The 15,248-nt window shown below is 42.3% G+C and overlaps 1 protein-coding gene across 1 annotated transcript in view; it reads left to right on the top strand.

The window, feature by feature from the left end:
• Nucleotides 1-15,248, top strand: part of CDH23 (cadherin related 23) — a 671,672-nt gene that overhangs the window by 242,768 nt on the left and 413,656 nt on the right. The window contains exon 6 of the mRNA XM_069981852.1: nucleotides 7,615-7,809. Within this exon, the coding sequence (XP_069837953.1) occupies nucleotides 7,615-7,809 (195 nt within the window). The remainder of the gene's footprint in view (nucleotides 1-7,614; nucleotides 7,810-15,248) is intronic.

Here is a 15,248-nt window from a genome sequence, read left to right as displayed (position 1 = left end):
GATGAACGCCATGTCGCATTTACAGAGCCCTTGTGCTGCCAAAACACTGTAAACCCCCCACAAGTGACCCCATTCTGGAAACTACACCCCTCAAGGAATCTAACAAGGGGTGCAGTGAGGATATGGACCCCTGGATGACGGGCACATTTGTGCCATGAAAGTGAAAAAATGAAAATTTTCACTTTCACGTCACATTTTTCCACATTTGTGCCCGTCACCAGTGGGGTCCATATGCTCACTGCACCCCTTTGTTAGATTCCTTGAGGGGTGTAGTTTCCAGAATGGGGTCACTTGTGGGGGGTTTCCAGTGTCTTGGCAGCACGAGGGCTCTGTAAATGCGACATGGCCCTTGAAATCCATTCCATCCAAATCCAGCTTCCAAAAGCCAATTGGCGCTCCTTCCCTTTGGAGGCTCGTCCTGCGCCCGCTTGGCACTTTATGTCCACATGTGGGGTGTTTCTGGACTCGGGAGAAACTGCGCTACATGTTTTGTGTTTTTTTTTTTCCTTTTATCCCTTTGTGAAAATGAAAAATTGAAGGCTAGAACAACATTTTAGTGTAAAAAATACTTTAGTCTTTTTTCAAGCCATATTGTTTGGAAAATCTGTGAAGCACCTGTGGGGTCCGAATGCTCACCGCACCCCTTGTTACATTCCTTGAGGGGTGTAGTTTTCTAAATGGTGTCCCTTTAGGGGTGTTTTTTAGGTTTTGGCACCCCAGAGCCTCTGCCAACCTGAAGTGGTACAGTCAAAAATGACCAAAAATAACGGAGCCATTGAAATTCACTAGGCGCTCCCTTATATCTGAGGCTTGTGGTTGCGTCAAATAGCGCAATAGGGCCACATATGGGGTATTTCTATAAACTGCAGAAACGGGGCAATCAATATTGGGGTGCATTTCTCTGGTAATAAGCTTATAATTATGAAAAATATTGGATTACAATAAAATCTCTGCACAGAAAATTAAAATTTTCAAATTTCTTACACACTTAGCTTTTATTTCTGTGACTCCCCTAAAGGGTTAAAAAACTTTCTGGATGTGCTTTTGCAGAGTTTAGGGGGTGCAGTTTCTGAAATGGGGTGCTTCGTGGGGCTTTCTAACACACAGTCCCCTCAAATACACTTTGAGGCTGGGTTCCCACTAGGTATATTTCAGTCAGTATTGTGGTCCTCATATTGCAACCAAAACCAGGAGTGGATTGAATACACAGAAAGGATCTGTTCACACAATGTTGAAATTGAGTGGATGGCCGCCATATACCAGTAAATAACGGCCATTATTTCAATATAACAGCCGTTGTTTTAAAATACCAGCAAATATTTGCCATTAAATGGCGGCCATCCACTCAATTTCAACATTGTGTGAGCAGATCCTTTCTGTGTTTTTAATCCACTCCTGGTTTTGGTTGCAATATGAGGACCACAATACTGACTGAAATATACGTAGTGTGAACCCAGCCTAAACCTGAACAGTTCCCTAAAAATATCTGATTTTGAAATTTTACTGAAAATTTGGAAATTTGCTGCTAATGTTTTAAGCTTTCTATTGTCTATAAAAAATGAAATATAGTTTAGTAAATGCCGCCAACATAAAGTAGACATGTTGCTAATGCTATTTAATATATAATTTATGTGATATAACCATTTTCTGTATAAGCAGAAAAGTTTTAAAGTTGGAAAAATGCATTTTTTCACAATTTTTCACGCTATTTTGGGTTTTTTCATAAAGATTCGTTATAAGTATCGACTCCAATTTACAAGAAATGTAAAGTACAATATGTCACGAGAAAACAATCTCAGAATCAGCCGGATAGGTAAAAGCATCCCGAAGTTATTAATGAATAAAGTGACACTGGTCAAATTCATAAAATTTGCTCCGGTCCTTAAGGCCATTTCAGGCCCGGTCCTTAAGGGGTTAAAGGGACCCAGGTCACTCTTAAAGGGACCCAGGTCACTCTTAAAGGGACCAATTTCACGCTTAAAGGGACCCAGGTCACTCTTAAAGGGACCCAGGTCACTCTTAAAGGGACCAATTTCACGCTTAAAGGGACCCAGGTCGCTCTTAAAGGGACCCATTTTGCTCTTAAAGGGACATATTTTGTTCTTAAAGGGACCCAGGTCGCTCTTAAAGGGACCCATTTTGCTCTTAAAGGGACATATTTCGCTCTTAAAGGGACCCAGGTTGCTCTTAAAGGGAATCAGGTTGCTCTTAAAGGGACCAATTTCACGCTTAAAGGGATATATTTTGCTCTTAAAGGGACCCATTTCTCTCTTAAAGGGACCCATTTCGCTCTTTAAGGGACCCAGGTCGCTCCTTAAGGGACCCAGGTCGCTCCTTAAGGGACCCAGGTCGCTCTTAAAGGGACCCAGGTTGCTCTTTAAGGGACCAATTTCACGCTTAAAGGGATATATTTTGCTCTTAAAGGGACCCAGGTCGCTCTTAAAGATGCCCATTTCGCTCTTAAAGGGACCCAGGTCGCTCTTAAAGGGACATATTATGCTCTTAAAGGGACCCAGGTCGCTCCTAAAGGGACCCAGGTCGCTCTTAAAGGGACCCATTTTGCTCTTAAAAGGACATATTTCGCTCTTAAAGGGACCCAGGTCACTCTTTAAGGGACCAATTTCACGCTTAAAGGGATATATTTTGCTCTTAAAGGGACCCAGGTCGCTCTTAAAGATGCCCATTTCGCTCTTAAAGGGACCCAGGTCGCTCTTAAAGGGACATATTATGCTCTTAAAGGGACCCAGGTTGCTCCTAAAGGGACCCAGGTCGCTCTTAAAGGGACCCATTTTGCTCTTAAAAGGACATATTTCGCTCTTAAAGGGACCCAGGTCGCTCTTAAAGGGACCAATTTCACGCTTAAAGGGACATATTTTGCTCTTAAAGGGACCCAGGACGCTCTTAAAGGGACCCAGGACGCTCTTAAAGGGACCCAGGTCGCTCTTAAAGGGACCCAGGTCGCTCTTAAAGGGACCCGGGTCGCTATTAAAAGGACCCAGGTCGCTCTAGCGACATGGGTCTCTTTAAAAGCGACATGGGTCCCATACCTTTTGGAGTGACTTGGGTCCCTTTAAGAGCAACATGCGTCCCGTCCGTTTAAGAGCAACTTGGGTCCCGTCACTTTAAGAGCGTCTTGGATCCCTTTAAGAGCTACATGGGACCCTTGAAGAGTGACTTGGGTTCCGTCCTTTTTAAGAGCGACTTGGGTCCCTATAAGAGCGACATGGCTCCCGTCCCTTTAAGAGCGACTTGGGTTCTTTAAGAGCGACTTGCGTTCCTTTAAGGGCGATCTGGGTCCCTTTAAAAGTGATCTGGGTACTTATAATGGTAAAGATCATTGCTCGGTTACCATGACAATCTTACTCATGTCAGTGAGACAAAATCATTAAGAACCTTCCATATATTACATCTTCTATTGGCCAATAGTGGACATGTGACTGTGGATGGTGTGATACATTGCCTGACAAGACCTTAGAGTTCATATTGGCTGCTATTTTTCAGCTATTTGCATATGTGCTGTGATTGGCTGTTAGCGGTTAGAGTATGGGAAATTTGGGGTCGTTTAACGTAAATTTCTTAAAAACGACAAATCCGATCGAAACAAAAAATAGATAGCACACCTCAGACCGCCGAGGGCTTCGAAACGCAGTTTGAACGGAGTCTGTGTGTAAAGCGGTTCGGGCTGTATTAGGCGCAGAAAAATGGCTGGAAGAAGAAGAAGAAGAAGAAACGGAAGAAGAAGAAGAAGAACTAGATATGCATTTCCAGGGAAATACATAGAGCTTGAAAAGAGAGCCCCTTTACCAGTGACTTCCATTTAACTTTAATACTGGGTGCTGTCCCTTTAAGAGCGACTTGGGTCCCATCCCTTTAAAGGGGTTGTCCGGCGATAAAAAATTATTCACAGAATAACACACATTACAAAGTTATACAACTTTGTAATGTATGTTATGTCTGTGAATGGCCCCCTTCCCCGTGTCCCACCACCCCCACCCGTGTACCCGGAAGTGTGGTGCGCTATACATTACCTGTCACGTGCCGACCACGGTCTCCGATCCTCAGCAGTGACGTCTTCTTCGGGAGGCCAGCGGATCTTCCCGAGTGCCGGCTGCCCTCTGCAGCGTCATCCGAAGCTCAGCCGCGATTGGCTGAGCATAACTGTGCTCAGCCAATCGCGGCTGAGCAGCTGATGACGTGGCCGCGTCATCAGCCGCTCAGCCGCGATTGGCTGAGCACAGTTATGCTCAGCCAATCGCGGCTGAGCTTCGGATGACGCTGCAGAGGGTTGCCGGCACTTGGGAAGATCCGCCGGCCTCCCGAAGAAGACGTCACTGCTGACGATCGGAGACCGTGGACGACACGAGATGCGGTGAGTATAATGCACCACACTTCCGGGTCTAGCGTGGGTGGGGGGAAACACGGGGAAGGGGGCCATTCACAGACATAACATACATTACAAAGTTGTATAACTTTGTAATGTGTGTTATTCTGTGAATAATTTTTTTATCGCCGGACAACCCCTTTAAGAGCGACATGGGTCCCTTTAGGAGCGACGTGGGTCCCTTCGCTCTTAAAGGGACCCAGGTCACTCTTAACGGAACCCAGGTCGCTCTTAAAGGGACCCAGGTCGCTCTTAAAGAGACCCATTTCGCTCCTAAAAGGACCCATTTCACTCTTAAAGGGACCCAGGCCACTCTTAAAGGGACCCAGGTCACTCTTAAAGGGACCCAGGTTGCTCTTAATGGGACCCATTTCGCTCTTAAAGGGAACAATTTCACTCTTAAAGGGACCCAGGTCGCTCTTAAAGGGCCCCCGTTGCACTTAAAGGGACCCAAGTGCCTCTTAAAAGGACCCAGGTGGCTCTGAAAGGGACCCAGGTCGCACTTAAAAGGACCCATTTTGCTCTTAAAGGTACATATTTCGCTCTTAAAGAGCCCCAGGTCACTCTTAAAGGGCCCCATTTTGCTCTTAAAGGGACCCAGGTCGCTTTTAAAGGGAACCATTTAGCTCCTAAAGGGACCCATTTTGCTCTTAAAGGTACATATTTCGCTCTTAAAGGGCCCCAGGTCGCTCCTAGAGGGACCCAGGTCGCTCTTAAAGGGACCCATTTTGATCTTAAAGGGACCCAGGTCGCTCTTAAAGGAACCCATTTTGCTCTTAAAAGGACATATTTCGCTCTTAAAGGGACCCATTTTGCTCTTAAAGGGACATATTTTGCTCTTAAAGGGACCCAGGTCGCTCTCAAAGGAACCCATTTTGCTCTTAAAGGGACATATTTCGCTCTTTAAGGGACATATTTCGCTCTTAAAGGGACCAAGGTCGCTCTTAAATGGACCCATTTTGCTCTTAAAGGGACATATTTTGCTCTTAAAGGGACCCAGGTCGCTCTCAAAGGAACCCATTTTGCTCTTAAAGGGACATATTTCGCTCTTTAAGGGACATATTTCGCTCTTAAAGGGACCCATTTTGCTCTTAAAGGGACATATTTTGCTCTTAAAGGGACCCAGGTTGCTCTCAAAGGAACCCATTTTGCTCTTAAAGGGACATATTTCGCTCTTAAAGGGACCCAGGTCTCTTAAAGGGACCGATTTTGCTCTTAAAGGAACATATTTCGCTCTTAAAGGGACCCATTTTGCTCTTGAAGAGACCCATTTTGCTCTTAAAGGGACCCAGGTAGCTCTTAAAGGGATCCATTCTGCTCTTAAAGGGACCTATTTCGCTCTTAAAGGGACCCATTTAGAGCGACTTGGGTCCCTTTAAGAGCTACTTATGTAATTCCCCTTACACAGCGACTTGGTTACCATCCCTTTAAGAGCGGCTTGGGTACCGTCCCTTTAAGAGCGGCTTGGGTACCGTCCCTTTAAGAGCGGCTTGGGTACCGTCCCTTTGAGAGCGGCTTGGGTACCGTCCCTTTAAGAGCGGCTTGGGTACCGTCCCTTTAAGAGCGGCTTGGGTACCGTCCCTTTAAGAGCGGCTTGGGTACCGTCCCTTTAAGAGCGGCTTGGGTACCGTCCCTCTAAGAGCGGCTTGGGTACCGTCCCTCTAAGAGCGGCTTGGGTACCGTCCCTCTAAGAGCGGCTTGGGTACCGTCCTTTTAAGATGGGCTTGGGTACCGTCCCTTTAAGAGCGGCTTGGGTACCGTCCCTTTAAGAGCGGCTTGGGTACCGTCCCTTTAAGAGCGGCTTGGGTACCGTCCCTTTAAGAGCGGCTTGGGTACCGTCCCTTTAAGAGCGGCTTGGGTACCGTCCCTTTAAGAGCGGCTTGGGTACCGTCCCTGCTACATGGCTGCCTCAGCTCTTCTTTTTTTACTGACTGACCTCTGCTACTTATAATGGTAAAGATCATTGCTCGGTTACCATGACAATCTTACTCATGTCAGTGAGACAAAATCGTTAAAGACCTTCCATGTATTACATCTTCTATTGGCCAATAGTGGACATGTGACTGTGGATGTTGTGATACATGCCTGACAAGACCTTAGAGTTCCTATTGGCTGCTATATCTCAGCTATTTGCATACGTGCTGTGATTGGCTGTTAGCGGTTAGAGTGTGGCCATTATTTGCAATAGGCCATTATTTTCTATGGGAAATTAGGGGTCTTTAAATGTAAATTTCTTAAAAACGACAAATCCGATCGAAACGAAAAATAGATAGCACACCACACACCGCCTAGGGCTTCGAAAGGCTGTTTGAACTGAGTCTGTGCACAAAGCGGTTCGGGCTGTATTACGCGCAGAAAAATGGCTGGAAGAAGAAACGGAAGAAGAAGAAGAAGAAGAAGAATACGGATTACAATATAGTGCTTTTCAAGCACTATAATAATACGGATTACAATATAGTGCTTTTCAAGCACTATAATAACAGACTTTTTTACCACGGATGTCAAAATAATGATCATGATCATTATTTTCGGACTTTTTGCAAACGCTGGACGTTTTTTATTAGTTGTTCACACAGAGATTTTCTTTTGTCACCATTATTTCTCCCCTTTTACTATTAAACTCAATGGACTTTTCAGATTTAAAAGGACGGACGTAATTTTAAACTTAGCTGAAAAAACACTGCGTGAACATTGCCTGACCCTTGCCAAGGGACTTTCTTTGCAAGCACTTGTACAGTCTATTTCAAAGTGCAGCTCCTCTTGGATCTATCTATTTATCTAATTACTTGCTATTGTATATTATTTTCTTGGAAGGTAGTTGTTTTTCCTTTGCTGACTTTTCTTAGAATTTAAATGCTAATGTTTCAGTCCATAATTGTTTTATTAAGGGAACAAACCCTGCAGTCACAGGTTTAATTATTGCCAGGCAGGCACTGTTGTGAGGCTTGGAATGACACTAATTACTGTGGTTTTCGTAGGTAAATAGGTATATTCATTTTTCTAATAATGTATTCCCTGTAACACAGTAAGGAAACAGTATCCCAGGCAACAGCCTTATTTGCAGGGCTGAGAATAAACAAATAAAATGAGGTGATTTGCTGCCTATGGAGTAATAAAACATTTCAGATTACATTACATAGTAACAGGGTCACTTTATTTGCCTTGAACCGTGTGAGTGAGTTAGTTAATTTCCATCTGTTAATTTCACACTGTATCTGTTTCCTCTCTTTCAGAACACACCAGTGGGAACTCCAATTTATATTGTGAATGCCACAGATCCTGATCAGGGAACAGGTGGAAGCGTGTTGTACTCCATTCAACCTTCCTCCAATTTTTTTGCTATTGATAGGTCCCGGGGTATTGTGACTGTGATAAGTCCGCTGGACTATGAAACTATAATGGCATATCAGCTTCAGGTCAATGCAACGGTAAGTCATGTACTGTCTGGAAGCCATTACTCGCTTTCATTGACTCTGCAGGAGTGATGTTTGCATTAGGTTGATTTTACGTGACACATTTGTCTCTTAGGCATTCTGTGTACAGAATAACTGACATGTCACTTTTTCCTGCATATGCGTAGAAGATGTATTGAGAAAGTGAATTTATTAAATGAACTTATTATGAACTTTTGAGTTACATAGTAATTTACTATGTGCATACTGTACGTAATACAAAAATAAAAAATGGGCCAAATATAAAATAGATACATCTGCAATACGCTTTTAAAGGAAAAAGATGGTAGGTTTGAGGTCTGGGAAAAAGTATTAAAATTGGTAATAAAAAAAAACAAGAAAAAATTAATTTAACTAAGACCTAATATAAAAATGGAATTGCATGAAATATATGTAAATTATTGTAAGATTTTGGTCAGCATTTTAAGCCAAAACCAGGAGTAGGACAAACACAGTGAAAAACTATAAGGCTGCTGAAAATTGACACTGCAGTTTTTGAGCCAAATCCAGAAATAAATCCCACAGGAAGCAGAAGTATAAGCCCTTACTTTATACTTCCAATTCTGTTTAAAGCCACTTCTAGCTTTGGCCTGAATACTACAGTGGCAGTTTCTACCAAAAAAATAAATAAATAAATAAACACAGCTCTGTGTGAGCCCAAAGATTTACAAATATTTGTGTTTTGGACACATTCTTAAAATTATTAGCTAGGGTATATACACATGGGGCTGTAATTGTGTGGCAAACAGCTTTTCCATTAATGCACCACAGAAAAAAACATGAAGATTTCCTAAACTCTTCTGATGTGGTTAACACTGCATTTCCTAAAAATTGCATGCATTTTGTTTACTGAGGAACACGTAGGGAAGAGAGCAGTGTGAATATACCCTGGATAAATAATCTGCCATCCACATATGAGACACCAGGTATACATTACCAAATTGGGCATTCTAGTTTACCCTCTGTTCCCCTTAAAAATTCTTATTGACTAGGTTGCCAAATAGTCTATTGGTAAAGACCATCAAAATCTTGGCCACAGGTTGATACTTTAACTGCTCTATACAATAAAGTAGATTACATGTAAACTGTTGACCATTTTATGCATTTTGAATAGAACTGTGCATGCACATTGAATAAAAATAATCTGCAATGAGTAGTTTACCAGTAATAACATCGTAGCAGGAAAATCAGAGATCAGAAAAGAAACATCCAGCGTGGTCACAAACTGCAAAGCCTTGGGGTTATTGTAAGATAATGTTCATGCTGTGTTATTGAATACCGTTTAAATGAGCATTAATCCCCCATAATCAGCTTTGACTGCAATTTCAAAGTCTTGATGTAGTAGATGTAGAACTGCCAAGCAGTCTCTGTATCAGCCCACCACTATGTGCCAGCAAATACCCATAATAAATACGATTGTGTCCACAATGTCACAGATCCATTGAAGCTCTGGGACCAGACAAGAAACAATACTATTGCTAATTAGTAAAAACCATTAAACTTTCATTTTTTAAGTTTCAAAATACAGTGTTATGCAGTGATTAAGCCTACTGGCTGTCACTCAAAGGGGATAGGCGTAAGAGAGGAATGGAGGTGGGGAATAAGAGGAGATGAGAAGGCTACCCTAGATACTTTCTATGCTAAGGGAACTCGAGCCTGTATTACATATTAACAAAAAGCCCTGTGTCAGGGCTGGAAAAGACTATAGTTATAAAAAAAAAAAAAGTGTACCTAGAATCCTGATAAGAAATATTATCTACCCATGGGCTTCTAATAAGTCATTTTTAAGGAATGTGCTACCATATGTGTTCATTAAAGTGACTCTGTACCCACAATCTGCCCCCCCCCCCAACCAAACCACTTGCACCTTCGGCTAGCTGCTTTTAATTCAAGATCTGTCCTGGGGTCCGTTTAGCAGGTGATGTAGTTATTGTCCTAAAAAACAACTTTTAAACTTGCAGCCCTGTGCCAAACGGCCGTGGCCTAGAGTATCTGTGCCCTAACTTTGCACCACCCCTCCTCCCCACCCTCTTCATCATTAGGAATGCCACTGGCAGGATATTTCCTATTCCTCGGCAGTGAAAACTACACAGGTGCCTTAACGATCCAGCCCACATGCAGTGTTCTTACAGCTGATGAATAGGAGAAAATCTGCCTGGAGCATTCCTAATGATGAGGAGGGCGGGGGGGGGGGGAGGGACAGAAAGGTTGTGCCAGCCTAATGCACAGAAACTCTAGGCCACGCCAGTTTGACACAGGGCTGCAAGTTTAAAAGTTGTTTTTTAGCACAATAACTGCATTTCCTAACTGCATAACCTTTCGAACGGACCCCAGGACAGCTCTTGGATAAAAAGCAGCTATCCGAAGGTACAGGCGGTTTGGGGGGGTTAGATTGTGGGTACAGAGTTGCTTTAAGTAAACAGGGAATTAGCCCACTGGTGCAAAGTTTATTACAGTAGCTGATGAAGAATGATGTCAGAATTGTAACACTAAACACTACATCTTATCATCTTTCTCACCACTACACCTGGCACATTTCTATAAGCGAGTGGGACTGAACTGCAATACCTGACACATCCTCCATACAAGGTATCACAGTTTCTGGAAAAAGCAGACACTTAATTCTTAATTGCAATACCTAACACATCCTCCATACAAGGTATCACAGTTTCTGGAGAAAGCAGACACTTAATTCTAGTCATGGGAAACATGTTTAAAGGACATCTTAATAAAAGCTTTGTGAAGCCTTTCCCTTCAAAGCACTGTTAAACTCCAGACTTAAATTCACTAACAATTTCTATAACCCTGATGGTTCTCACTACACTTGCCATTCATTCCATTCTTCTTATAGTACACTTTTAGGCCACGTTAACACAACATAAAACAACTGCCATTGTTGCAGATTGCAGCAACAGCTGTTGTTTATTGACCTCTGCCATCTGCATTGTTTTTCCAGCCGCACTTCCTATTGTGTTATATGTTTAAATGGAGCACAGGCACACCCGAATGTGCCCCTATTCCAATTTAGATAAAGTGATGTTCATCCGACCTGTATTGCATTACCAGCCAGGATGAACTTTACAGACAGTGGCCGTTCTGTGACACGGCCGTGTCACAGAATGGCCGGTGTCATGCATTATGTGAACCCAGGCTTTAGGGTACCTTTATACAGGCTGATTATCAGCAGGTAGGATCACTTACCACTGAAAGTCGGCCTGCTAAATAGGTCCAGCAATTTTTTGTGAGGCCTAGCTGCACAATTGATTGAGCTTTACAAAGGTTCTGGAAACAAAGCGCTGATGTCACTGATCCATGCCTGCTGGCAGTACTGTGTCAATTGTTCAGTGCTTGGTTTCCTTTACAGACACACAAAAACATTTTAATTCTGTTTTTAAAGTAAGTCTCCTCTGCCCCATAGTGTAATAAATGAAGTATAGCGCCTGCACATTAATGTAGAGCACTTTGTTTTTACGCCTATAAGTGGGTCATTTGAGGGACACTTTAATAGGGTATTCCCATCTTGCTAACTCTCGCCCCCTCTAGCTTGTTGGCAGCTGTCTGGGCTGGCCAAAAAGCAGCAAACAGTCTAACTGTCTGTCTTATGCAATTTGCGTGACTATCATTGACATCAATAGGAGATATGTACAGTAAACAGCATAGCCATTGGCTGTGTTTTATATGTATGTGTTTTATTTTAAAAATACAGCGTAACTCCCTGTGCTACGTTTACATTTACAGAACTCCTATTAAACTTAATGGAAGTTACCTAGAAAGGGAATAACCCCTTTAAGAAATCTTAGTAGTAGATGGACTTTTCCATGAACATCACTTATCTATCCACATGATATCATGATAAATGTCTGCCATCAGTGGAATTCCCACCAGTCACAAATGCAGTGTTTCTTTGTCCACCATTTGAATGGAGTAGTATTTAGGCATTTGTGGTGTTCCTTCTTTATACTCTGGTATAGAGTAGGGGGATACTAGGGTACTCAGTGATCAGACACATCGCCTACTGTATTTTGTGGGTAGATAATAAGGGGTATTTATGGGAACCCCCCTTTAACATTGTTTTTGTTACATTTTGGTCCATTTGCCTTTTATGCAAATACTGAAAAAAATCCAATGGTAAAAAGTCAGGAATATAAAGGATCTGATAGTCACAAAGCAGTATATTTTCCTTGGAGTACATTTATGTGCTTGCCAATACCTTTAGTAGATGGGGCATTGATGGTAGTAAGTGTCATATCCTGACTGAGTCTCCTAGAAAGCGTTGGTTGCTGTAAGTGATTTCATCTGGAACTGATTCCCAGTTCAGCTGGAACCTGTGATTAAATAGAAATACAGAACACAAATTTACTGTCATTACCTGACACAACAACATAGATATTAAAGGCAATCTCCCATCAGAGCATAACAGTATTTAGACTCATCATATGGCAACTTGCAATGTGTATTTACTGACATTGCTTGGCAGAGAAGAATAGACATTATGATGACAAGATATTTCCATTAACAATAGAGGATACATCTAGTTCATTGCACTTCTATTAATTTTTCGGAACGGGAAAGATTAACCTATTAGTTCGCATGAATCTTACCCATAGCTTTCTTGGCAATGCCACTATTGATTTAGAAAAAGGCTAAAACTTTGCACAAAGTGCTATAGATGAATTCTAAATCACTCAATATTCTTAAAGTGCTATTAAATATGGAAATTCATTTAGAATTAATTCCTCAGCTGTAACTATGGTCTTGGTGCATGTGCATGCTGTGCTTTATGTCAATGTAACTACAGTATATTTTTTTGTCTTTTATTGCTATTGGTTTAGCTTAATCCTTTACAGTCCTGCAAGTATGAATAGTATTGTATCAATTAAATTGGTAGATTTCCAATGATAAGATCAGGGTCAGAACTTCTGATCATTAGGGGAAACATTATGCGAGATGTGTGCACTATACTACAAAATGTAGTGACTTGTTTCAAGTAGCTAAATTCAGATGTTGTAGATATAATATATGCAGTTTTTTTCCACAACATTTGAATAATCCATCAATATCTATAGTGAGTACAATCCAAGCTTTGTTGCAGGCTATAGATGTCTTTGAATTAGAGTTTATTTTTTTCAATGGCATTGAACTACAATATTAGGCCACATTCACACGGCATATATTTTGAATTAATCATAGCCGTTGTTGCAATTTGCAACAACGGCAGTGATTAATTTAAAATATGCATTGCGCTAAAATTAATGAAATCCCGCCCGGAGTGTATATATATGTGGGCAGATTTATCAAAAATTCACGCCATTTTTTCGGAGTGGAAAAGTTGCAAAATTTTGCGACTTTTCCCCAATAAACACCACGCTTACGATGAAAGTAGGCATGATTTATCATGTGCGACTAACTAAAATAGTCACACATGGTTCGCAGACTGACTCCACAGAAGAGATGGTGTATTTCACCACCTATAATGTGGAGCCGGTATGCTCCGTGGGTCGGGTGCAGGGCACCCGGTCCACGGAGTGTAAGGGGTTAAGTAGTGATGTAGCAACATCACTACTAATCCTCTGGGGCTGTAAAGTAAGGGGGGGCATAGCGCTCCCCTTTTTACAGTACAGGAGCAGGGAGTCCCCTAATTAAGCCGGGATTCCCTGCCCTACGGGGTTTCCCACCTAGAAGCAGAAAGCAGTCTGCTTCTGAGTGGGAAATTTGAAATCCCGGCACAGAATTTACAGTCTGGCTCCCAGGGGCTTAAGCCCCTGGGAACCAGACTGTTCTGGCACTGCATCTGCACCAGCAAGGAAGGGGGTTAAGTGTCCCCTTTCTTGCTGGGGCAGATGCAGTCCACTCTCCATGGTGGGGGAGGGTGATGGTAGGGGCTGGAGGTTACCTGCTGCCTCTTCCTCGGTAGTTGCTAGCAGTCCCGGTATGTCCCAGTAAGCCCTGCCCCTGGTGATAAGCCCCACCCCCTGTATCGTCCACGGGTTATGGAAAAGGGGGGGATCCTATGCGTTTTTTTAATTATTTCTTAAAAAAAAAAAAACACAACGCATAGGATCCCCCCCTTTCCATAACCAGCCAGGTTAAAAACCAAGCAACAGCCGCTCTGGGACTACTGGCACCCCCACAACCACCCTTTGTTGACCATTTTATTCAACAGTAAAGTCCGCTGGTCATCGAAGTAGTCCAAACGAATCCAACATAATCCTCTGCATGCCGGTATCTGAAAAAAAAGAAGAAAATGCTCATTACCTAAAAGGCAAACCAGGGCCAATTAGACTATTTAGAGACAATTCTGAGACCATTTGGAGACAATTCTGAGCCAAACAAAACTAAGCACCACAGAAAATAGACCAGGCTTATCCCTGATAGTAAATTGCACTTTAAATAGACCAGTGTATTCTTGCCAAAGCAGAAATTGACCACACGTACAAAAATTCCCTGTTAATAAATCTCCCCCATAGTATACACTCCGTCTGGGATCCCTAGCGGGCACAAGGAATCCTGTAATGTTAGTTTTGTGTGGCCGCTTTTCATTGAATAGCGGTCGCAAGTAAATGCCAGTTCACACAAAGGAAAATGCGGCTCCGGCTGCACTCTCCATTGTGTACAATGGTGAATTGGGCCCACATCCCAATTCAACATAAATGAAGTTCATTCAGCCAGTAATGCAGTACTGGCCGGGATTATCTTCACTGACACAGAACGGCCGGTGTCTTTAGGTCTTCACAGTAAAAGCCTTATTGGGGTGTATGGGTCTTCTGGCTGGTTGCCTTTCTCATGCACAATGAAAAATAGAGCTGTGATTGATCTCTATATGCAAAAACGGACAGTTCAATACATCTAGGCCTATATGTGCATTGTAAACCAAGTAATAGGTTTGTTCAGTTTCTCATCTGCAGCCTCTGTCTCATTCAGAGTGGGACTGTCTGATGCCTTAGCCTCTAGCTTTTCTCTATCCTCTTTTGAAGGTTCTCTATTTTCTTTTAAATGAGCAGATCATAGATTACCCTTGATTTGGTCATAAATGAGCTTAGAAAATAGTTCATCAGAGGAGACCAAGCCATAGGGTAGCACCCTGGCAGACATAACCCTTAACGTGACAGTACAGCCCGAAATGTAAAAACATGGAGGCTGCAAATGAGAAATTAAGCTAAATTATTAATGAAGAAAAATAACCTAAAACCATAATAATTAGAATTCAATCATAAAAATTGCATTTAAAGCCTTTAAATTGGTATTCCCATCTCAACTAATATAGTTATACTTGTAGGCCTTTTAGTCAAGGAAAATATTTTTTCAAGTACATTAAATTAACAATCTCATCTCCTGATATGCTGCTCTTTCCCTCCCATTGTTGACAGCTCTTTGTGTTGGTTACAAACCACTGCTCTGCTCTAAAAGCAATGGTC

The sequence above is a fragment of the Dendropsophus ebraccatus genome, chromosome 8 (genome assembly GCF_027789765.1).
Source record: "Dendropsophus ebraccatus isolate aDenEbr1 chromosome 8, aDenEbr1.pat, whole genome shotgun sequence".
Taxonomy (NCBI): Eukaryota; Metazoa; Chordata; class Amphibia; order Anura; family Hylidae; genus Dendropsophus; species Dendropsophus ebraccatus.
Note: the sequence above shows the minus strand (reverse complement) of the source record. Positions and strands in the feature narration are given on the sequence as shown.